The 25,361-nt window shown below is 38.0% G+C and overlaps 2 protein-coding genes across 2 annotated transcripts; both read left to right on the top strand.

The window, feature by feature from the left end:
- Positions 1-2,341: 2,341 nt before the first annotated feature.
- On the top strand, positions 2,342-7,176 carry LOC149042397 (retinoschisin-like). The gene is made up of 6 exons (XM_089212972.1): positions 2,342-2,503; positions 2,761-3,095; positions 3,668-3,809; positions 4,600-4,856; positions 5,430-5,544; positions 6,513-7,176. Exons 1-6 carry the CDS (start codon positions 2,419-2,421, stop codon positions 6,551-6,553), a joined length of 975 nt encoding a protein of 324 aa, XP_089069098.1. The 5' UTR covers positions 2,342-2,418; the 3' UTR covers positions 6,554-7,176.
- A 7,025-nt stretch (positions 7,177-14,201) lies between these two features.
- Positions 14,202-16,237, top strand: LOC149042396 (tetratricopeptide repeat protein 28-like). Its single transcript, XM_089212928.1, has 2 exons — positions 14,202-15,471; positions 15,904-16,237. Exons 1-2 carry the CDS (start codon positions 14,202-14,204, stop codon positions 15,924-15,926), a joined length of 1,293 nt encoding a protein of 430 aa, XP_089069054.1. The 3' UTR covers positions 15,927-16,237.
- The last annotated feature ends 9,124 nt before the right edge of the window (positions 16,238-25,361 follow it).

Genomic DNA, 25,361 nt, shown 5'->3' with positions numbered 1-25,361 from the left:
AGCTTTGCGCGACAACTGTTTTCCTTTGAAATGTTTCACAGGAAATTGACGGAGTCGGCCAAAAATGATTCACTTGTGCATGCTCCACGTTTGACAGCTGTGTTGCTGTGTTGTGGTCTCGTTAAAAAATTTGCCCTCAGGAGCTACGAAATTTACTCAAAGAATTGCAGAAGTTGCATTCGGATTGAGCTTGTTTAATTTTGGAACAACAAAACACCAAACAAAGCACGAACAACTGGCCATCACCATGCAACGTCAATCATCTTCAATTTCTTAGTCGGCATAACAAAAAAAGTCTACCTGTGGGGTCTGTTTTAAAAGAATGAAGAGCAAATATCGAAAAAATATCAAACGAGAAGTTCAGTTATTAGTCTCCTGGAGGTACGTTTCACATCATGAACGCAAAAGTGAAATCTGAATTTTAAAAGTAAAGAAAACCGTTTCAAGTTTGATGTCAAACGTTACATCGAAATTTAAGAAACACAAGCTGTTGAATATAGTCGGGTAATTATAACATATATCTGATATCTTTTATTAATTACTTCTTAAACTTGAATTGTTCTCTATTATCAATGCAAGGATACAGGCGGAGACACTCTCAAAATGTATATTTTTTAAAGAGAATACTTTGTTGGTTGATTTTTGCAACGATTCCCAACATTCACAACATGGGCAAGGGAAGAACCCGTGAATAAAAAGGTAACAGAAATCATAACAAAGAAGGAGAATAGTTCGAGACAAATAAGATTTTCACTGTGAGACATGAAATTGGTCAACAGAAGACCGCAGATGTCCTTGAGACAAACATGTTTTACATTACTCGGAAGACAAAGAGAAAGTTAATATCTAAGTTTGCAGCTATCTGACAGAAAATTTTTTCGTGTAATGCCGAAACTGTGCAATTTGAATTGCTATATACAGTCGAACCTCGATTTAACGAAATGCCGAGGGACTGGCAAAACTGCTTCGTTATATCGAGGGTTCATTATATCGAAAACCTCGATTTAACGAATTTGCGTAAAAACAACCAAATTGTTCGTCATGTCGACGGCTGGATAATTTTTTTCTATTTTTTTAAATCGTTATAATTTTTTGTGGTGTGATGTTACGCTACTCAGCATTTTTGTAATAGTCTTCAGACGCTATTGTGTAAAGATAAACTGAACTCTCGTAGAAGGCACAACAACAATGGGGGAAAAATAGCTTTGTAGAGACAACTCGGCAGTGAGAACGGAAACTCGTCACGATTTCCTAGTACACGGCGATCTACTTCAAGCGAGCTTTTACGGACGTCAAGGATAAGACAGCGTTTTAGTTCCACGGTAGACTTTTTTACTAAGTCAGGCCAACAACTGACATGACCTTTAGTATACTCAACTTCGTAATCAATGTAATCGGCACGCAGTCGTCTATGTAATCGAAAAAGCTTTACAATGTACTTGCTTAAGTATGAACTGGTGTGAGAATTGTCAAATTAAGGAGGAGGTTCAATAAACTCTAGGCCGTTAAAAGTAGGAAACTGAGGTGAGAATTCACAGCTCTGATATTGAAAATATACCTCTCTTAATTAAAGTAGAACAGCTTAGGAAATAAAAGTGGAAAAGCAGGTAAAAATTTCGGCTTATCTATGCAAAGTTGGTGCGGGAAATTATCGTACGAAAGGAAACTGAAATTACGAGCAAAAACTCAGCTGCCAACTACCATGAGAGCTAATTTTTCCAGAAAGACCATTAAAAATTATATTTACCCAAAAATTTCACAGACAGTGGTCAACAAAAGTACCGACATGTAGCTGTAAAATGAAAGCAAGCAACAAAACAAGAATCTCTTAGTTTACTACTCAAAAACCACTGTGGCTTTTTATATATTTTTTGATTTACTTAGACTGAAAGAACTTGAATGAACTCGAATAAAATAAAAATGGTTGAATATGAAAAGTTTACGAATAAATATATTCCAAACAACCATATAGAAAAATCAATATATTTTCCCGTAATAATCGAGATGGTAAGTTCTTAACTTAAATTATTTTAGTACTTCATATGCGTGATAAGGGTAAATTTTGAAGGCTCGTTGATTAAAATTTAAGGGTTTGGTAACATCACGTTCAAGCTTCATGGCTTCGTTCTGATTGGTTAATTTGGTTGGGGCAGATGTTAGCCAAACTCAGAATGCTTATGTACTTTAAACAGTAGGATGTGACTCCGCTCTAAAAAATGGGAAAAACAAATTTAAAGAGTAGATATTATCTCAAAATTTATCCTCAGGTTAAGTAAATGGAAAAGTTAATTATCCGGCTAAGTAAGCTGACTTTATTGTTATTTGATGAACAGGCTCTCACTGTCTATCAACTTTCTGTGGTTGGTTGATTGTACTGCGATCAAAGACCTGATTAATTATCCTGCATCATTGCTGAAAATGAAACACCATTTTGAGTTAGCTCGCACCTTATCGTTTTTCTTCTGGGGAAGTTATCTTTTCCACTGTACCACTGCTTCAGAAGGTAAATAACCTAATGTAAGTGTCTACGAAGTTTCTGTGCTAAATTTGCTTTAATTATCAATCTTGGTCACTCGATATTTTCTGGAGGTTTTGAGAGGATAGACAACCTTTCCCTTCAATATCTTAAGTATTTGTATGTGAAGATGTTAATTAAGCACCTGTTCTTCCAGGGGCTGGATTTTTCTGAACGCAAGATATTTATTTTGTCGTTAGAAGACGTATTTGTGCTTATTTTTTTACTACTGGATAAACTTTTAGAATGCAAATACACGTACCCTCTTGGCATGGAAAATGGTGCAATATCTGACAGTCAAATTAGCGCCTCTTCCCAATGGGACAGCAGTCTTAGCCCCAAAAATGGCAGACTACATCATGAACAAGGCCCCGAAAAACGAGGAGCCTGGTCAACGAGGAAAAATAATGATAAACAGTGGCTGCAGATTGATCTGAGAGATCAACAGACCAAACTTACTCGCGTAGGAACGCAGGGAAGGAATGGAGTTAATCAGTGGGTTACAAAGTACAAACTGCAGTATGGTAATGATGAAGGAAGCTTGCAATATTTCAAGGAAGAAGGACAAAGTGCCGATAAAGTAAGATTGCAAATTTCATGCGAATGTTCTCAGAACGTATACTCCCATACATTTGTTCGTGCATGCGTCTTTTCGCCAGAATGATTAAAATAATTTTAAAATGTGTTTAAAAAGAAAGAGTACCAAGTGGACCACATGTACATAAGGTTTTGATATCCTTAGCAAGATCAGTTGGAAGCATGAATGAACCGAGCGTACTTGACAGCTTAACTAGAGGAAAAGCTCTCAGAAAAGAGAGTTAATTCCTCTTGTTAATCCCTTAAAACCCAGAAGTGATCAACACTTAACTTCTCTTTTTAATATCCATACATTATCCATCAAGCAATTCATGAGAATACTCAGACAAACTTAACAGATATGAGTGTTTATCATGATATGACACCAAATTGTCATAACTGTTATTTACATGGAAATGTATTGCAGCTATTAGGGAGAATCACCAATCAGATCTAAGGAGTTAGGGTGTTGATCAAAACTGGCATGTCTAAGCTGCCAATTCTTGAATTTTATCCACTATCAGTAATTATTTTCAAGGGCTGATTTATTATTAATTCTTAATTTATCCTATTAAGGAGTTTAATGGAAACACGCACAAAGACACCGTTGTGGTAAACGTCTTAAACCCACCAGTCATTGCGCGCTACATTCGTTTCCGACCGGTAGCTTGGAATCGCCATATTTCAATGAGAGCAGAGCTGCACGGCTGTCATAGAGGTAAACGAAAATTGCTCTTTTTAATTATTCAATCTAATGCCGTGACACCACTTAGCTTTTAGGTTGCTCCAGGCCCTGAGTCAGAGGAGGCAAGTGAAAGCAGGCGAACAACAAATCGCGCCAGTGGTCGTTAGGGACACGGCTCCCTAGTTTGTTTGTATGTTTTTTTGTTTTTTGTTCTGGAGAACATCTGCTGATATTTGTACGCCGGCCTTCCCATCTATTTCCATTTAGTGAAAGGATGGTAGAGGCAGCACTTCTGTTTAAAAAAAGGATTGATGAAAAATTCTTTGTTCCTGGTTGCGCACCATAGCACTGATGCCCTTTGGTATAGTAATGGAGGCCACAACTCAATCGTGTGCTGTTGCTATCCATGCCACTCTTCTTGAAATAGAAAAAGTGACTGAAGAGTTTAAGATGTGAAAGGAGTCGTACAAGAAAAACAAACAGAACATTTGATAAAACGTAGTAGTCAGAATTGTACAACTTGCTTGGGAGGCACTCGCTTTCTTTTTCTAACATGCTAAAACAGCTCTTTTTATATAGCAAAAATATGCTCGCCAAGTGCAAAAATCATCTTAGCTCGAAACTCCTGTCATAACAACGTTTACAACCGGTACGTTTACTTTTTGAGTCTTAAACAATCATAAGTTTCTCACATGATCAGTAACTAATTGAGGACAGCGCTTTGATGATTTCGTCAGATTCACTTCGTTTTATACATATATTTTTTCACTTTTTTTACTCCTATCGTTGCTTTAATATCACTATTTATCCCACTTCTCTGCAGATTCCTGCCGATCTCTGAAATTTACCCCATCAATAGATGGCCGCGCCCTCGTGGGTCACGTGATTAAAAACATTACTTTGCACGTGGGTATGCGTCATTCCTGTAGAGGAAAGTGTGTAATTGATAATAGCTGCGCATCATTTAACATCGGTCCATCAATAAACGATCAAGTGCTATGTCAGTTGAGCGATTCTGATCACGTTAGACATCCTGAAGACCTGAAACCACGAGATGGGTTTACCTACACTGCTACTGAGGTAAGATTACCGAAAAAATTACGTATACCTCTATGTAATTCTGCAGATTGTCTGATGACAGAGCTGAGAAAGAGGATCACTTGTCGAGAACTTTTGTTGGATCACGGAGAGAGACAAAAGCATGCAAACTTAAACAACGGCGAAGTTTTGCGCTCTGGGTAATAGGTTAGTGATGGTGTCAAGGTTACAAATTAAGTTACAGAGCTTTTCACCCCGAACGCCAGCTATGTTGATACTCTGCTGCGAAGTAATGTACACAAATGTAATTCGATCCCAAAAATGTGCCAACTTCAGTCCTCACACTTTAGTGAAAAGCTTAGACGCCCTTTTTTCCCCTGTTAACTGAAATTACATGGATGGTCATCAGCGTTAAGTTTTACTCGTTTTGAAAGCATCTGGATTGATTTATCAACAGGATAACAAGAGTTAATTTTAGAAGATAGCTCACGCTGGTACTTCAAGTAATCAATGAAACCATCTAGGTGGAGGGGTTGTGATGTAACTTTTTTTCCCATCATCGGTTTTATAAAGAGCTTAAGATAATTTCTCCTTCACCTTTTTTGTACCTATCAGAGCCCTTGCTCCAGTGATCCTTGCATGTTTAATGGGACGTGCCTGAGGGGATTTACATATAAAAAATACCTCTGTGTGTGTCAAGATGGTTCTTGGGGAGAAAACTGTGAAAGAGGTGAGGCATACTGCGCATGCTACACAAGACTCAGTTTTGTTCGACACAGTGGCACAATAAGTGAGCATGCTTGTAACGCGCGAGAAATTTTACGTGTGCAAAGGAATGGAAACGACATTATTTCTTCAGTAACAGTATTGCGGAAAAATGGCGGCATTTTAAAAATTTCCATTGTTTGCTTTCATTTTGCAAAACAGATAAGGTAGCCGTTTTCAAGAAAATTTCTGTGGAAACTTTCCCGTCACATACTCACCGAACAGAGAAAAATTTGCTGTCACAGATGTGAATTTATGGACTAAGTAGAGCATCCGTAACACGGTGACGAATTTTGTAGCGACTGCTATTGCCTTTGCTTTCTGGCTAAATTTAAAACTGCTTACGATGACCTTTAATTTAAAAAAATGCTTCCTAACCTTCAGACCTTTCCCTAAGAGCAACCTCCATTAATTGTTTACTTGTTTCACATTAATTACTATCCAAAAAAGTGTGAAACGATTTTCTGTTCGTTCATCAACGAAAATTATTCACGCTAGAGTCACAAAACGCTCCCTGAAAGCGCCATATCCGCCGAGCATGCGCACTCATTCCGCCGCTGTACAGTATCGTTTTGTACCATAAATTCAGTGCTTATGAAATATATCCAAATCATAACTCAATCAGGTAAAAGATGTGAGTTCCGGAATGTTTAATTCCTTGACAGACCACCCTTGATTATCACTCAAAGCATTGGACTGATGAAAATGAGTCGTGACTCGTGAAAGTCGCCTATTGGTTTACAAGCATCTTTGTAGTATTACTGTGGTAAGGAAGGATTCAGTGCTGAATGCTTTTATAGGAGAAATGCTCAAGCAAGAATTTCATGGTCGCTGACAATGAAGATGACTGCTTCTCATGCGATTCTAGAATCAGATTTGGTATTAACTGTTTTCCGGACGATAGTATCAAGTGTGGAAATTTTGCCTCAACAGATAATGGCGGAGCAAACATCAGAGCAATGGGCTTCATATAAATGCAGTGATTGAAAAGTGCTCAGATGCCTTTAAAGCTTGTACTATGAAAGCCATTTCCCACTGCAAAGAACAGTGTGCTCTCTCATGGTGATTTGATTCCACCCATCTGCATTTATCTGATTCCACCTATATATAGCAATTGATCTTATCTTTTTCACCCCAAGCTAACTAACTGTCATGACGTCTATCAGACAAACAGACAGGCATGAAAAGTCCTTCTGATTGTCTCTAGTTTTAAGCCCACCCACTGATTTTACCTGTTCTCTCCATGGCATGCCCGTAGCTTGATTAGGCAAAAAATTGTAAGTAAATTGTTGTCAAGTAACAATATTTAAGAAAAAAAGAACCACTTTTCATGACTCTTTCGCCTAATTATTTTCCGCAAATTTCATAAATTCTTATCAAAATTTTCAAAGAGAATGTTCTTTGAACAACGAAAAATTTCAGAAGCTCTTATCGTAACGCGCTCAACGTAAGCACAGTTTCATTCGATCCTTATTAGCTCGCTCAACGGAATACGCAGCTATTGAAGTCGTACTGAGTCTCAAATTCAAAGAGACATAGTAGAGTGCGCCTAGTTCACCCAGAATGTGGCTTTTCGAAGGGTGCTCCTATGAGTCCAGGGTTTGAGCTAGTATTTGATCACTGGGGGACAATTTGTCCCCTTAGCAAAAAGCAAAAATTTTGGAGGACATTTTCATTTTTAGGGGGACAGACAAATTAATTTTTATTCAACATTTTCTTTTTTTACATTCATACAGGCAAGCCGACAAAAACATTTTTTTTACCTGATCCTTGTAAGACTTGTAATACAAGAAAAGTGATACAAAAAAGAAAAGTTGTTATTGATGTCAAATTTCTTTTTCTCGTCATATTTAAACAGAGGATCAATAACTATGCTTTATACTTCAAAACATTACACAGCAGAATCTCGTCCCGGCATCGCCTTGTAAACTTCAATTCCTTTCTTAATCACTGGTAAACGTAAATGTACTAATTCTTCAGTTGGTTCTAGCCCAAAACTGAAGGGCTGTAGAAAAGAGTTGCTGCAGAGTTGAGGTTCTAAAATTTGTACACCCTTCTGCCGTTGCAAAGGGGTTTGTCTTCTTAGATTTCCGACAAAAATAGCAGAACATCGCCTCTTTTTCATAGCGCAACCATGTGTGATCTCGCAACCAAGTTTTCAGGAAAGTTCGCGATTTCTTCGGTTTCCTTCGATCCTCATTCGTTTCTTCCTGATTAATACACTGTTCTTCTTCTGTATCATTTTTCTCTGATTCACTCTGGCTTCGATTCCGAGCGAAAAAGCTTTCTAATGATCGAACACGTTTTCGATGTGACATGTTACTGCGCTTTTCACAAACATGCGAATTTTGAAGTTCAAAAGCCAATTGACGATTGCGTTTTTCGCTGCCGTCAATCATCTTAACGGAACTCTTAGGAAACAAAACTTTACTTTCACGGGTTCAAAAGGTCATGGTTTGTGATTTGTGATTGGTGGATTTCAATCCGTTTCGTGTGTTTCTGTGTTTCAAGGTTCGTTGCTTGTGATCGTAATTATGATTGAGGGCAGCGAAAAACGTAATTGTGAAGGCAGCTTTTGAACTTTTGAGTTCGCATGTTTGTGAAAAGCATAGTAAAGATTGCCACGTGCGTTCACCACGCTTGGTTGAGCATGAGACGTACGTGTTCAGTAAAGTGTGACTGAAACGTGACTTTAGAATGAACTCTAAACGTGCAAGAAAATATACTTTCCACGTTCTGTTTTAGCCTGCAATTTCTGTATCGAGATAAAACTCTTCGTGTTTGCTTCCTTTCGAGTTTTTTCCCTAAATTTTGAAGGGGACAAATTGTCCCCTTGACCGTTTTTTTAAGGGACAATTTCAATTGCAGCGCGGGATTGGCGCAATGGCGCGGCCTGGCTCAAACTCTGCATACCAGCCCAAGTCTATGAGTAGCCAAACTTGATCAGAATATATCCAAAGACATATTAAATGTCCTTTAAGAAGTCATGAAAAGTGGACACAATACCTGCCTGTAATGCTTTAGTATATTTGGTAATATATATCGTATAATCAGTAACAGAAACAGTGCAATATGTCAGTTCTAGTCAATCACCTGAAGAGCATGTTTGGAAGCTGCATACACAGCTGTATTAGGTCCTGCTGCTGCAAAATGAATACCAGCTAATTAATATCATGCTTGTCTTGAGGCGTTCATCAAATACAAAAAGAAAAATGTGTTACCATGATAGTACCTTGTGCAAATAATATAACACACTAGAAATGGCATGTATATCTTATACTTAAAAGGGTAAAAGGCTTGGCCTGCAACTTATACATGTAGTGCATACAGGGAAGATGAAGTTCATTAGATATTCATGATTTCTCTACTCAACAACTGACAGATTCAGAAAATTATTTTCCAGTTAAATGGGATGGCTTAAAACAACTGTCAACTACTTAAAACACAAACTGAACCAAAAGGGACCTCAAAGCCCAAAAGTAAAAAGTGATCTTGGCCATGTGTCAAACAAAGTGCTATGTGTTCTTTTGCTCACTCAGCGACTTCACTTTTCTTGATAAAACCCGTGCAATCTTTCAGCTTTTATGTCAAAATTTAACACTTTAACTCCCATGAGTGACCAAGACAGAATTTCTCCTTACAATATCAACACAATATCAACCAGATAAGTGATGAGAATGAAGAAAAATATCAATTTGGGGATAATTAGTTGATCCAATACTAAATTCTCTGAACTAACATTACAAGAATTGTATGGTTGACAGTAAGAAGCATTACAAATTTGATCTGGGAGTTGAAGGGTTAACACCCTTGTTGATGATCTAGGCACATAAGGAAAAATATGTATAAGTTTTCCATAAACTCTACCCATGCTAGACTCAAAATGTGTATCTACACTGCTCAAGGTGGTACCATATAAGGGCTGAGGAAAGGTAAAGCCTGTATTAATTCGTTAATGTAAAATTTTCAGGATGTGTGGCTGCTCTTTTCTCATGAAAAGTCCCCTCTCTCCCTTTCCTCCCTTCAGAATGATATATTAAGAGCGAATTTTTTTTATCACCGCGTGGGAGGTGGCACATGATCGAAAAAATCACTATCCTCATATTTCGCTCAGAGATACCTTAGGGTAAGTCTATAAACGTGGTATAATTATTTTGTTCAGAGCTGTTTTTATTTTCTAGAAAATCACCAAACACTGTATCGAGCCCCAACCGCCATAAAATGACCGAAATGAAGTCGACGAGTAGGGCAACAAAACCTTTATTCCTCAAAAGCGCAAAAGAAAGCAAGTCTTTCTGAATTTTACCTATTTGTATACGAGGTATTAAAAAATGATTTGAATCTAATAACGGGCTTGTTGACATAACTATGAATTATTGGCGAATATTTGAAAATAGCCAAAATTTGATTGATTAAAATTACATTTTGGAGAAGTTTTTCAATAAAAATTTTTCCTACCTGGTATAACTCGGAATCACTTGAGATGAGCATTTTTCCAAAGTGGAAAGAATGTTCTTTCCATGGATATAAAAATTAATTTGGGGCTCTTAATTACTGCGAAGAAGTAGCCCGGTCTATTTCGTGCAAATCGCAATGCCGCCATGTAAACAACCGCAGATAATCCAATTAGGCTTTTTATTATCGAAGCCATAATTCCAACAAAATCTTATCGCTTTGACCTATACTAGATTGTAAACTGGACTTCTTAGGCTCACCTGGCGAAAAACACCTTTCTAAGATTGGTTCCTTGCCTCAATCTTGTTATAAAGAGACTTGACAACAGCTTCGATAGTACAGCACTACAGGCGGTGTATACCAAATCACAGTGAAAACATCTCACGAAGGTTCCTGCCGGAAACGTCGCATTGCTGGACAGTTATAACCATATTTCAGCTTGGAACACTCACATTTTACAAGTCTTCCTTTCACAATAAGAATGGAAGTTTTTCTTTTATAGAACGAGCCAGAGCATCCTGACAGATGAAATGAATCATTGACGTTCGTTTTTTGCGATGGTGTCACGCAATAACATGTCACTCGAAAGGAGGCTCGGTTACCAATACGCTCTTATTTTGTTTCCTTCTTATCCCCTAATTTTTTATTTCCGGGAAAAAGTTTTAAATCCAGAATTTAAAATTACCGTTGTTTGCATTTTTTAAGCGCGATACCACTCATGCGTCACCCTAGACTGCTAAATGAATTAGGTATATGTTACTACAGCATAGAGGAAATTTCACTGCATTAATTTTTAACGACGTAAAAAAATGTGTTATCCTATTTTGTAAATTGTGACGGCTTGCAGGGTAGACAGAGATATCGAGCCATAAATTTTCCAAAGCAAACTAAAATGGTGTTTTCGTTTGGCCGCCGATTTTTTTAAGAGGTGAGCGTACCAAATGGAAATCAATTGCTCCTCTCAAAGATTAGTTGGGGGATGCTGCTCCCAAGATAAGCGAAGTCGAGTTGCAGGAAAAGCTTCTCTTATAGTCCCTCTGCGCTTATGTGAGAAAGACATCTCAGCACACAAACAGGCTGTGGGCGTGAATGATGTTGAATCGGAAGTCGATCTCATTTTAGCGCGGGCATCGATATTCACGTTGCCTTCCAATATTTCGGTATCTCGATCTTTATCAAAGTGCTTAGATAAAGCACGAAATTGTTAGTCTGTTGTTCTGTTTACATAGTCGGTAGAATTTTTCCAGTGTCATTAGAAAAGAACGCCTCACCGTGGAACCTGTCTGCCTGCCACTGAAGGTCATGGTAGACCTTATCGATCCACTAGGGACACGTAGGTGATGTATATAATCACGGAGCACTAGACAATTAACTTCCAACTAGTTGTTTTAGTTAACTGGGAAGTTCGTCATTTGAGAGGTTACGCATGACGTTTGTTTTTCCCGCGAACGTCAAAAATTCAATTTCTGTCGTCTGTCTCTAGGCGTGTGTACACGGAATTAAGTAGGTTTGATTTATTTTATTTTATTTTTTGTGCAGGATTTTTTTAAGAATTCCATAAATAGGTAACAAAATGAAAGGCAAGCTTGCGTTTGCCGTTTGCCGTTAAACGTCATGCTTAAAGTACCTATTGATAAATAGAATCTTTGCAAGCGCGTAGTCGTGGAAATAGAGTCGATAACAACGCATGTATAGTCAGTACCAGGGGGTGACTAAATTTACGAAAACGTCAAAAAGTAGTTTTTCAGAATGGCACTGATTCAAAACACTCAAAAGAGATCTACTACGTTTTTTAAGTGAATTCGCGCAGGTTTTTGTTTAAAACATAACACTGACTAAGAAATAAATATTAGTTGGCCCTGCACTCGGTACAGCGATGTCTGCAGACGAATGCCTGTCTGGGTGTCCTGTGCACGTTTAGTGTGATTGCGTGACAAACATGAGTGATGACACACGACTTCGTTGGTGAACATCGTTGTGCCATTTGGGGAGCCAAACGTTTCTTAACTGAAACTGTAAGCAATCAAAGCATCTTGGTTTATCGTGCTAAAAAGACTTTTGTGTATACTGGAGTTGTATGGAAGCAGAATATAGAGTTGCGATGGTTTGCGATGATTTATGAACAGCTCCGAGTATTGTAAATGGTCAAGCCGGACGTTGTAAACACTTTTCAAGTGAACATGGCGATTTGAAACAAAAATAATGGAAACATCACTCCTTAATCACTGGTTTCAGAAGGTAAGGGTAACATATTGAGTTTCTGATAAAGCACAGCTCAAAGCGGTAAGATTTTGAAGAAATTATGGCTTCGATAATAAAAGAATAATTGGATTATCTGCGGTTGTTTACACGGCGGCGTTGCGATTTGAACGAAATAGATCGGGCTATTTCTTCGCAGTAAATAAGAGCCCCAAATTAATTTTTATATCCTTGAAAAGAACATCGTTTCCAATTTTCAGAAATGTTCATCTCAAGTGATTCCGAGTTATACCGAGTAGGAAAAGTTTTTATTGAAAAACTGCTCCAAAATGAAATTTTTAATCAATCAAATTTTGGCGATTTTCAAATATTCGCCAATAATTCATAGTTATGTCAATAATCCCGTTATTAGATTCAAATCATTTGTTAATACCTCGTATACAAATAGATAATATTCGGAAAGACTTGCTTTCTTTTGCGCTTTTGAAGAATAACGTTTTTGTTGCCCTACTCGTCGGCTTCATTTGGGCCACTGTTATGGCGGTTGGGGCTCGATATAGTGTTTGGTGATTTTCTAGAAAATAAAAACATTTCTGAACAAAAAAAATTATACCACGTTTATAGACTTACCCTAAGGTATCTTTGAGCGAAGTATGAAGGTAGGGCTTTTTCTAGGCATGTGCCACATTTTTTTGATTTCACGCGGTCTCCAGAAAAATTCTCTCTTAATTCATGAAAGTGTCACGCGTTGTGTGACTCGGTGTTAACTTACCAGAGTTGAACACGTCATAAGGAATTGTATGGGGAACGAAAGATGGTCGATTTGAAGTTATAAAAATGTGACGTACAAAACCGAAATAGATTCACTGCGGAGTAAACTACGGATCGGTTTTCCATATCAGTTCATGAAAAGTTGATTATCGCTCACAGATAGCTTACCGTTTAAAGAAAGAAGCTTTGGTTCTGTTGGTATCGATCTTGTAATAAATTTCAATTTTCGAAATGGATGGACACAGAAGCCTGACGTTTCCTGTTAAAAAAAGAAATAAATAATTTATTTTTACATGTTCAATTCTATCATTGGTCACAAAAGTGTGACGTACAAAACCGAAATTCATCCCCCCACCTCTCCCTTCCTCAAAAGAAATATGAAAAACTATTAAGCATGTGATAACAAGTGATGTGGTTATGTTGGAGCAAATTACCGATCCACTCCGTCCGTTTTCTTTTTTTTTTTTTCCTTTTTTTGTTTAGTATTGTGTTAATAAAAATAATGTTTCCCTGATAACAGGAGAGGGTTGCAATGCAAACTTAACAGCAGAAGCCATGACACCTTTCATGAGCATCGCCTTACTTGTTGCCCGGTTCTTGCTCAACTCAGATCGCATTCAGAAAGCCATTGAGATATGCAGCGAATGTCTCCAAAAAGCGCTTGTCATCGCAACTGAAATTGGCGACAGAGAAGGGGAAGCATCATGTTATGGAAACCTAGGTACTGTGTTTAAGTCGCTTGGCCAATACGACAAGGCTGAGGAGTATCTCCATAAAGCGCTTGTCATCACAACTGAAATTGGCAACAGAGAAGGGGAAGCATCATGTTATGAAAACCTAGGTACTAGAACTGTTGGTGATTTTTAAGCTTCGGAAGTATGCTTGGAGAAAGCCTTATTGATATCCAGAGATATTGTAGATGGAAGAAAAGAGTTCGAAATCCTCGGAAGTTACGCCGTTTTGTATTTGTACCAATATAAAATCAAAGACTCCCTGTCGTGTCTTCATCTGTGCATTGAAAAGTATGAGGAGCTGAGATATTTCTTGGGCGCCAATGATCAGTTCAAAACATCATTACTGGAGGACACAGGAATATTTCCTTACAAACTGCTTTGTGCTTTGCTTTGTGCCACCGGAAATGCTCGGGATGCTATTTATGTTGAGGAGTTGGGTCGAGCTAGAGGCCTATCAGACTTAATGGCAGAGAAGTACTCGGTTGAAACGCACATATCTGCTAATCCACAATCTTGGTTTGGCATTGAGAACATTTTTAGAGGGAAAAATAACTGTACTTGCCTGTATATTTCTTATCTTCGCAATCATCTGCATTTGTGGATCTTGAAAACAAGTGGAGTCCTTCACCATAGAAGAATTTCACCAGAAGATAATCTAGTTCAGGCTGGGTTGCCCAAAGATTTACCTTACTTGAGTAAATTTTTGGATGATAATTTCCGGAGTCTTGGTATTTTGCCCACTAAAGATTGTGAAGATCGGTCTTTAAATACGATTAAATTGCAACCTCTCTCCCCCGCGCAAAAGAGCTCAGCAAGATTACGACTCGTGGAGGAGGTCGAGGACGAAGACGAGGACGAGAAAGTGATTTCAAGTCTACATTTATGTTACAAAATGTTCATTGCCCCCGTTTATGATTTGCTTGATGAGCCTGAAGTCATTATTGTTCCTGACCGCAGGTTGTACAAAGTTCCCTTTGCTGCCCTGAGTGAAAAGGAAGGAGCCGAATACTTGTCAGAGACTCATAAGATCCGTATCATTCCTTCGTTGACAACACTCAAGAACATTCAAGATAGTCCAGAGGACTATCACAGCAACACTGGTGCCTTGGTAATAGGCAATCCCAAGGTTAATTGGCTGCAACCATTGCCAGCTGCAAGAAAGGAAGCGGAGATGGTCGGACGATTGGTGGGTGTTCCGCCTCTAGTTGAAGAGAAAGCAACGAAGCAGGCGGTACTTGAGCGGATAAGTTCAGTGAGCTTGATACATTTTGCTGCCCATGGTGACGCGGAAAGAGGAGAAATTGCACTCTCCCCCATTCCTACTCCCAACAGTCAAAACGCTATCCCGAAGGAAGCTTACATGTTGACGATGGCTGATATCTCACGAGTGAAAGTCAGACCTAAACTGGTGGTACTTAGCTGCTGTCACAGTGGAAGTGGAGAGATAAGAGCCGAGGGAGTTATAGGAATTGCCCGTGCGTTCTTAGGATCCGGTGCTCGCTCGGTGTTGGTTGCGCTGTGGGCCATTCCAGACTCAGCAACAGAGCAGCTGATGAGTCGGTTCTACGAACACCTCATTGAAGGTGGAAGTGCCAGTGAATCCCTTCATCATGCCATGAAGTGGATGAGAAAAAACGGCTTGAACAAAATGTCTGAGTGGGCTTCGTTTACGCTGATTGGAGATGATGTGAGACTCGACTTTGACACGCAGCGGCAAGACTCAGTGAGAACAGGTATTTCATAAATTAAAGTTAGATTAGACGTGAAAATGGTTATGACTTACTGGTCGTTGACCGGATGGGGATCCTTTCTTACCTTGAACATCAAGGCTAGTTTGATATCTATCTATATATATATAAATATGTACATAAATATAAATATATATATATATATATATTAATATAAATATATATATATATAAATATATATATATATATATATATATATATATATATATACACACACTTCTTTTTCCTTTTTGAAGAGTTACTATCTCCGCTCTCTGGTGTAAAGTATAGAATCTCACGGATGCCTCTCTACCAATGAGATACAAGTAATAGCCAATTATTTATATATATTGTGCTTGGTGTAATTGTGTTTGCTTTATATCTAAAATGTTAATTGAGGTAATGATAAATTGGGTTATTTCAATTTTTTTCTTGCAGGAAAAAAGACCCCGATAGAGTAAATAATGACAAGTACTCGAAGGGAACAGAGTTAAAAGACTTTTAGATGGATAAATTATTAGAAATAATAGAGAAAATACTCTATCCGGTATTTCATCGACATTAAAAAGAGAGAGCTATGCCAGGTTAGGGGAGATCTAGTCCAATTTTTGGTGCTTTCTTTACTAATATTCTCAGGAGGAGGTAATGGTTATGTACTCAACAATTTTTAGTTTTTCACGCAAAAATTATATTCTGATATAATATGCACGAAACAATGTTGACCTACGTAAGCCTTTTGAGTAAAACGAATTCAGTAAAGTTAAGACATTAAGCGTTGCGCATCCTAAAAATAAATCCGAAGCACTCAACGTTAGAAAAAAATCCTACAGAGCTTAAAAATACGACTAAAAGAGGGGAAAGAGGATACCTGACGAAGTTCTGGAGAAATACGTGTCTGAAGTTATCTGCTCCAGTAGAGAAGTATCACTTCCGGCTTTACAAAAGCTCAAGAACACGCTGATGTGGAAATGTCACATTCAAAATGACATGGCCATAAAACATTATAATAAAGTTCGGATATAACGCGCGCTGTCATTGGTTGAAAGAGCGTGTTCTATGAGAGTATAGAGCATAGAACTGAGCTAAAGCTGTCACGCCATCTGCCAAATTGTACCATGTTCGACCTTTTCCGGGACTTCTTTTTAGCTTTTTTCCGATAATTGAAAGTGAAATTTCGGAACAAGCGAGCCGGCAAGTAGTAACAGAAGAACCAAAGAAAGGTTTGTAAACATACCAGGCGCCGTTATTTACGTTATTAAAACGTGGGCAGATACGAAAATCCTCAAAGGAAAAACAAAATAGACATTCCGAGTTTTAAAGAATTTCACGCTCAGTTAGATTGCAAGCTTACGCACGGTAATGAAAATCAAACACAGCCAACACTCGTATAGTATATAAAAATCAGAGTTCAAAAACAAAACAGAAATGATTAAAAATATAACCAAACTGGCATAACTGTTAAAATTCATACCAATCATGACGGTGTCCGAGCAAATATGATCATGCTGAAGTCCATCGCACCTCACTTATCATGGCGATCTCCGGTCATCACAGTAAAGCAAGACTCAGAAACTACATCGGCCGCCCTTCGAGTGAAAAAATAAGAGCTCGCTCTGATATCCTTTCCGATGTGTTGAGTAGAAAGTCACTTCGGTCACTGCAGCCGTGTTTTGCGGCGCTGTCATCCCGAGCCATCTTCATATTCCGGTGAATTCGGCTGTCGTTCATTTAAAAAACACTCGCCTTGAACAGTTTGTTTTCTACCTTGTCATGTGAAAAAACCCGCGTGTTTTTCTGAGCCATAATTCGGCGTAAGTTCACTGAACATTTCACTTCAAGATTCTGATTAAAAACTTCAGGCAAAAGCGTTAAATTCGACCTGCCGAATTATTTTAGTTTGTAAACTATCGCAGATTGTGAACTTTGATTGTTTTTTACCTTTGATGGTTTGACACTTTTGACAGCTTTTGTCTTGTACAGCTAATCAGATTATTTTAACCATTCTATCAGGGATTCTGATTGGCTTATTGTAGCGTGCTCTATGAGAGTATAGAGCATGCTGACGACACTGTTGTTCGCTTTGGAAATAAAGTTTGTTTTGAAAATTGAAAGTAATACATAGGGAATTTAACGGATTCTTTATTATAAAACAAATAGAGAAGCCTTGACTGTGCTCTGTTCTGGTATAAAGCACTTAGGAAGCGGCTAGAGCACTCAAGAAGTGGGAAGAAACACTCGACTACGTCTCGTGTTTCTCCCTACATTTCTTTCGTGCTCTAGCCGCTTCCTGCGTGCTTTATAACAGAACAGAGCACAGTCAAGGCTTCTCTATTTGTTAATTAAAGTATATCCTGGCCAGAACTGATCTTTGGAGACAGAAATTTAAAATCGCTTGCGGATGGCGGGAGTGTCATGCGGGCATGTCAATACTTCAATTTTTAACTGGTCACTTGCCTCTTGTGCTATGGACCCTGCGCGAAGCAGCGAACTATGGAAGTAATCCTGTCTTGGAATATAGAGTTCATCTGTTGTAGAATAAGTTAATTCGTAACACCCTGTAATAACAGCAAAACTAGTCGCTGGTTCCCTTTCATCAAGAGCGTTACTATTTATAACTGTTTTTGGGCAGTTACGTCCTTAACGTTCTAGTAGAAATACATAACACTATACGCTCCAGTGGGTACTAAAGTATGTTTTTAGTTCAAAACATGCGTTTCGCCAATGCATATAAACTGAAGTCTTTTAGAAGGTTTTTGAGCAACTTTAACGTTGTGGTTGAAATCCGCAAATTCGCAGGAATTTTTGACAGTGTAATCAGTATTCCCAACAACAGGCGCCAAAATTCCCGCAAGATAACCAGAAATTGCATAAGTCGGAGAATTAACAAAAGGGACAATGGGTCTCAAAGGAATTCCCGGTTTATGAATTTTAGGTAAGCCATAAAAACGTGGACAAAAGCCGTCACTACTGTATAATATTTTGTACGTGGAGTCACTAATTTTACCAAGCGACATTTTGTTCAACTTTCTTTGAGTTTTTCTGGTAGGATCAGAGTTTAAGACATACGTTCTCTTGTCATTAAGCAGAGACAAAGCTTTGTCGTGATATTGCTGTTTGTCCATAACCACAACACAATTACCCTTGTCAGCAGATAATACGAGCCTGTCCGGATCCTTTTTGAGAGCTATAAGCGCATTGAAAACATCCTTTTGAATGTTTTTGGGTGGAGGTTTAGATCGTGACGATGGCGGTTTGCTTCCTGACGCCTTTTTACACTTCGTCAGAGAAAAAAAAAAGGCCGCTAATTAGTGATCATATAAAAGGACCCCTAGTTACAACGTCTAGATCACCCCTGATGAAGGCACTAGACAGGATTGTCGAAACGTTGGGTCTATGAATTGTATCTTCTTCGGTTACATTCATTAAATCTGCAAACCAGAGTAGCATCAAACTATGTCTGATTGTCCACCTGGTTGCCGTGTGAACTTTCATGTGTTAGATAAGAAGGCATTTGCCTACCTTGGCTCCTTTGATCACTGAACCAGTCGGCCTACAGTTGATGAAGGGTCGCCGAACCATTGATCGAAACCATTGATTCGAAAATTCCGTATTCCCTCGCTATCTCTCGATTGTTGTTAACAGCTTCAGTTTCTATTACGATTTTCAACTTGAAGTTGAGATCATTAGAATGACGGCGAGTGTTTGGCATGATTGTGCTGAATGTAGACTTCGCAAGATGATGTTCACCAGATGAAGTAAATTTGCGCTACTGATTTTGTTGATCGAATTGCTAACAAGCCAACTGGGAGCTGGTCATGAATAAATAGTTAAGAATATACGAAAGTCATATATTTGAACTGCGGATAAAGATATATTACTTTCGTATATTCTTAACTATTTATTCATCACTTCACGGGTTTATTTAGAACCAACTTCATGACCAGCTCCCAGTTGGCTTGTTAGCTCAGTTGGTAGAGCGCTGCACCGGTATCGCGGAGGTCATGGGTTCAAATCCCGTACAGGCCTGAATATTTTTCAGGCCTTATTTTCACTACTGCCTAAGTAGTGCACATTACTGCGAGGATCACTTTCATTCACAATTCTGCTTTTGTTAATTAACGGTAAACTAAAATCAATACGCGACTTTTTCGCTTTTTTGTAAGTTTATGAAAGAATTTACAATAAACTTGACCGATCTTTACTCCCCAAACAACGATGCGCCTTATAACCAAGTATTTTAGCGATATTTTCAGTTTGAAAACACGCAATAATGAAGTTGCCGAATTGCGGGTGCGTCTTATAGCCGAGTGCGCCTCATAACCGAATAACTACAGTAGTATGAAGGTAATTACCAGCACTGATCTGGTTCTTACTTGTTCTGCACTTTTCCATGCAGACCGTTTCCTGTGAAACGATCATAATCCATGTATTTTTGTTTTGAAAGGCACCAAATTTAAAAGTTTAGTCCAATTGCAATGTAATGAATCACTTGCTAACTTTTCTTGCTCAAATTCTACTGAGGAATATTGGCCATCCGCTGTTTTTGTAAGGAACTCAGGAAAATGTTCTCTTGTATGGCCCTCAGGCTTGGTAAGAAATTATCATTTGCAGTTATGGCTGAATTCATCTGCTGCAAATTTACATTTATAAAATGAATGAGAGACAGTTGATTTCATTTTGATTCATATTTTATATTTTTAATAAGATTGACGTGGTGGGCATGGTCACCACATCCACCGTGTAGGAGTGGCCTCTCCCTCCTAAGTTGAAACATTTTTTATTTCTTTGATAGAAAAAAAAAAGAAATTAAAAGTTGAGGTAAGGCAATGCACTTGCAAGGAGATGTTACCCAACTGACAACTATACTCACAAGATCTAAATAAATTACCCTTTTGCCCTAAAATCCCTATTTGTATTATCATAGATTTTTATCTTTCAATGCCTGCTTATGGCAGCTTTTGTTGGATTGGAAATAAAACAGTCTTTGTATATGTGTATGAACTGGAAACTGTTGCAATGGACCTTCAAAGGGTTTTTTATTTGATCTATATTAAATTTTAATTTCTTTGTCAACAGTCAAAAATAATCATATAGTATCACCTTTTTTTTTCCTTCTCACCTTTAAATCTTTGAAAAATTATTTAATCTTCTATTTGAGAATTGTTAAGAAATGGAATTTATTTTAATACAAATAGGGATTTACACTGTTTAGTAGTATCATTTGTGGCTCTAATGAAACAAACAATGTATTTTCACAGTTGTCAGCTTCCAATCTTTGTTGGACGGTTAGAAAAAAACTTAGTATGTATGAAATGGAAGCATCATACCATGGAAAATGCTTGAACAATTTTTATCCACCTGTCGCGTTGATCAAAAAAATTCACTAGTTCACTAGGCTCACATGTTAATTTTTGTTTGATGCAATAAATCTCATTTGTGCACACTTTCCATGAAAAAATCCCTATTTGTTACAGATTGAAAAATATTTCTTGGGCCCCATACTGTTTCTAAAATTTAATTTCTTTTCGCATGAGCATGGTAAATTAAATATTTTCTGAATACTGTGGAAAATGGCATCTAAAACAAATGTTAGCCTAGTTTATTGTAATGTCAGTTGTTGTTAGGTTACTATTTACTTTACTTCACCATTCCACTTCTTTCACACCTTCTCTTTATTATCATTTTTCTTGTCCAAATCTATTTTATGAAAAAACAATACTTGGCTTGAACAAATTTATTAAAATACTGCATAAGTTCTATTGTATTAGAAAAGGTCTCTTTGAAGTGACAGTACTGAACCAAGTCATACTCACATTGCAAAATTATGAACTTCTACTTTACTGGAAATGGTCAAAGGAAAAACAGTTTGCTAACCAGACATCATTTCATATTGCTAAGACTTTAACAGGAAAGTTGTATTTCAAAGAAGCTATGGTGTCACTTTTCCAACTTCCTGCCAAGGGGAAAGACTATTGATTGTTTACAGGTGCATGAAATTTTGTGGAATCATAGCATTATAGAAGAAAAGAAAATATTACCCTTGACACTTACCTAAATCACTACCCAAATATTTTACCCACTAACCCCACCAAATTCGGTCATAAGCAGTTTATCATGACTACTGACTATTGAAAATTTCAACCTAAATGAGACGCGCGATGGACAGGCTAACAGGTACACAAAAATTATGCAATTTAGAACTTTTCCTTTTTATTTCGATAAGCCTAGAGGGGGAAGGGAATAACCTAAACACACGTGATCTGGATACCTAAAACACTGTGACAGAAGAAGTTCGGAAGGTTGGGAAAAGTAATTCATTATTTTGGTTGTTTGATCACTTTAAAAGCATCAGTCACGTTGTCAAGATCTTGGTAAGTGCGATTAAAATCTTTCTCAGTGGCTCGGTTTTTATCAGCTTTGGTTATTTAGTAACTGTAGAGAGGTAAGGCTCTTATGGCAAAACCCAGTAACTGTTCTCTTGATGCTTATGTTGGCAATATGTCACGTTTCGAGGGTTAGCCCTTCGTTAGAGCGGTTGATGGCGCGATTGAATCGTCACCACAGTGAAATAAATTGGTTCTACGGCGACTCTTTCAAATCTCTGTGGCTTTATACCGTATAATTTATCCTCATTAACTAAGGTTATTGAGCATCGTTCAATTTGAGAAGTTGATGATCATAAAACTAAATTCAGACCTCTATTTATGGTGTAGACTGTCCCACTCTGATATCATTGGAATTCCGTAGTGCTCCATTACGTGGTTTTCCATTAGCTATGATCTGCACTAGCAATTAACTTGACTTTGTTTTTAGGAGGGTTTAACGATCGATTAAGAGATCATGGTAGATTCGACTTGAATTTCCGTTTTCTACCCGTACACAAGCGTTTCATGGTCGAGACACCATTTGTAGAAGTCCTAAATGTAATAACTGTCCTAAATGTAATAAAGTCCTAAATGTAATAACATTTGGTCCTAAATGTAATAAAGCCCTAAATGTAATAACGTTCGGTCCTAAATGTAATAAGGCTCCTATGCAATCGTTTAACTGCGCTAACGTTGAGATGTGAAAGTGACAGCTGTTGCATCAAAGAATCCTCTGACCAGTATTCATGGCATATTGCGGGCTCACTGATATTAATCAGCGTCTTTTTATTTGCTAAAGACGTAGATTGAAAAGCCCTGGCTACAAAACCTTATATTGATACTGATGTGCTTTTGGCAGCAAATTGACGGACGCAAAAGCAATGAGAGCGCTGACCAATAGCTCTCTTTATATCATTGGCTCAGACTCTTAAGTGTAACATTTTGATGATATACTTCTGTCATCAGTGCTGAAGTTAACATTTCATGAACATAATTACAAGGAAAAGGAAGTCCACCGACTTATACGTTAGACAAATTCCGGCCTCGGAAGTACATTTTTTGTACTGTCTTCCCTCGCCAGAATTGTATGGGTCTGCATAAAATATATTCATAGACGTTATTGACCAAGCGTGAGGTCAAAATAGCTGGATGTTGGCCGAGTTCTTTTTTTTTTTGCGTTTTTATTGGACGGACACGAAGTCTCCGTCCATAAAAAAGAAGAAAAAGCACGAGACTAATACCCAGAAATCTTGACCATACAAGCTTGGTCAATAGAGTTTATATTCTCCCGGCTTAATCATTAAAGGATTTATTGTATAGCAAAATATTTCGCTTTGATAAGAATCAAGAATGGCCTGTTTATTTCGAGAGCCGATAGTGAAAGCCAACTGTGCTTGCAGCACAATAAACCCAAGAAGGTCGTTTATTTTTTTCTATGTTTATGCCAACATTGTCCAAAAGTTACGAACTTTGTAAGTTTTCTTGCGTGGGATCAATACGGGGAATCCCGAGCGGGCGAGGGTGGGCCCATCATGCCCGCTCAGGTAGCCAATCAGAACACAGGATTCACTTCATCTTGCCCGCGTGCGCTGCTGGCTTTATGATAAAGTGACTTACAGAGCAAGATGTCTACTGACCAATCATATTTTATCCCATTTCACGATCAAAAGTCTCGACATGTTGCCTTTTTTCTACGCAAGAGTGAAATTGAACCATTGAGCTACAATATTCAACACAAGATGGTCAGTTGATGGTCTAATGAACCATTCATTTTTTTTCCCTTTAGCCCTTTATGACAGGTTCATCAGTTCCCGAACCGAATTATTGGGAAAACATATATTTGATCTCAAGTTTATATTCCATTTTTTTTGTCGTCATCCCTTCTCCCCGCCTTGAGGGGAGAAAATGAATAGATAAATAGATGATGAAGAAGAAAGCTCAACAGTTTCCATTTAGTCATATGGTACATGAACTGATTACTGAGGTGGAGTAAAGCCACAGAGGGCTAGAAATGCAATATCCCAGGTCCAAAATTGAATAAATCAGGATAGTCAGTCTTAAAAATGAACCCAAATGCTTCATTAAAATCAATTGACACTAAATAACATTGATGTGCAAAATTTCAGTAACACAACTGATAATAATAATTTTCTTTGGATTAACATGTGACACAGCAAAATCATTCAAACTGCTCTAAAATGTTGCATCACTACTAAAGACTTTAACACGAACGATAACATCAACAATAGCATGCTAGTTAATCATCAATTGTAGTCAATGTCTTGTCAAAAAAAGTCTTAATGATTACGTACCAATCGATTCCATCTTATTGAGCTTCCAGCCAAGCACTAGCCCACTTTGGGCTGGAAATGATTTTCTTTAACTCGATCAATAGACCACTTTAAGGACCATACTTCGACTGCTGATATTTCTTATGTCTAGCAAGTAGAAAGACGCTGATTTATATCAGCGAGCCCGTAATGTGACATGTATACTGGTCAGCGGTTTTTTGGTGCAACGGCTGTCACTTTTACATCTCATTGTGGATGTCCGCCATAACAACAATGCACCGAAGGAGTTAAACGATTGCATTGGAGGCTTATTACATTTAGGACTAAATGTTATTACATTTAGGACCAAATGTTATTACATTTAGGACTTTATTACATTTAGGAAAGTTATTGCATTTAGGACTTCAACAATGTTAACTTCAGCACTGATGACAGAAGTATATCGTCAAAATCTGTTACACTTTAGAGTCTGAGCCAATGATATAAAGAGAGCTATTGGTCAGCGCTCTCATTGCTTTTGCGTCCGTCAATTTGCTGCCAAAAGCACATCAGTATCAATATAAGGTTTTGTAGCCAGGGCTTTTCAATCTACGTCTTTAGCAAATAAAAAGACGCTGATTAATATCAGTGAGCCCGCAATATGCCATGAATACTGGTCAGAGGATTCTTTGATGCAACAGCTGTCACTTTCACATCTCAACGTTAGCGCAGTTAAACGATTGCATAGGAGCCTTATTACATTTAGGACCGAACGTTATTACATTTAGGGCTTTATTACATTTAGGACCAAATGTTATTACATTTAGGACTTTATTACATTTAGGACAGTTATTACATTTAGGACTTCTACAAGGGGAAGCAACATGTTATGCACACCTAGGTGTCGTGTTTAAGTCGCTCGGGCGATGCGACACGGCTAAAGAGTATTTCCAGAAAGCGCTTGCTATCACAACTGAAATTGGTGACAGAAAAGGGGAAGCATCCTGTTATCGAAACCTAGCTTATTTGCATGAGTCGCTCGGGCAATACGACAAGGCTAAAGAGTATCTTCAAAAAGCGCTTGCTATCGGAACTGAAATTGGCGTCAGACAAGAGGAATCATCATGTTATGGAATCCTAGGTACCGTGTTTACGTCGCTCGGGCAATACGACAAGGCTAAAGAGTATCTCCAGAAAGCACTTGTCATCGAAACTGAAATTGGCAAGAGAAAAGAGGAAGCATCATGTTATGGAATGCTAG

The sequence above is a fragment of the Pocillopora damicornis genome, chromosome 7, assembly GCF_964200805.1.
Source record: "Pocillopora damicornis chromosome 7, jaPocDami1.2, whole genome shotgun sequence".
Lineage (NCBI taxonomy): Eukaryota > Metazoa > Cnidaria > Anthozoa > Scleractinia > Pocilloporidae > Pocillopora > Pocillopora damicornis.
Note: the sequence above shows the minus strand (reverse complement) of the source record. Positions and strands in the feature narration are given on the sequence as shown.

Excerpts from the sequence above, each read along its gene's own strand:
- LOC149042397 (XM_089212972.1), top strand. The coding sequence starts at position 2,419 with ATGAAACACCATTTTGAGTTAGCTCGCACCTTATCGTTTTTCTTCTGG. Across the intron at positions 2,504-2,760 it reads CTGTACCACTGCTTCAGAAG|AATGCAAATACACGTACCCT; the intron begins GTAAATAACCTA and ends ATAAACTTTTAG. Across the intron at positions 4,857-5,429 it reads TTACCTACACTGCTACTGAG|AGCCCTTGCTCCAGTGATCC; the intron begins GTAAGATTACCG and ends TGTACCTATCAG.
- LOC149042396 (XM_089212928.1), top strand. The coding sequence starts at position 14,202 with ATGGCAGAGAAGTACTCGGTTGAAACGCACATATCTGCTAATCCACAA. Across the intron at positions 15,472-15,903 it reads GCAAGACTCAGTGAGAACAG|GAAAAAAGACCCCGATAGAG; the intron begins GTATTTCATAAA and ends TTTTTCTTGCAG.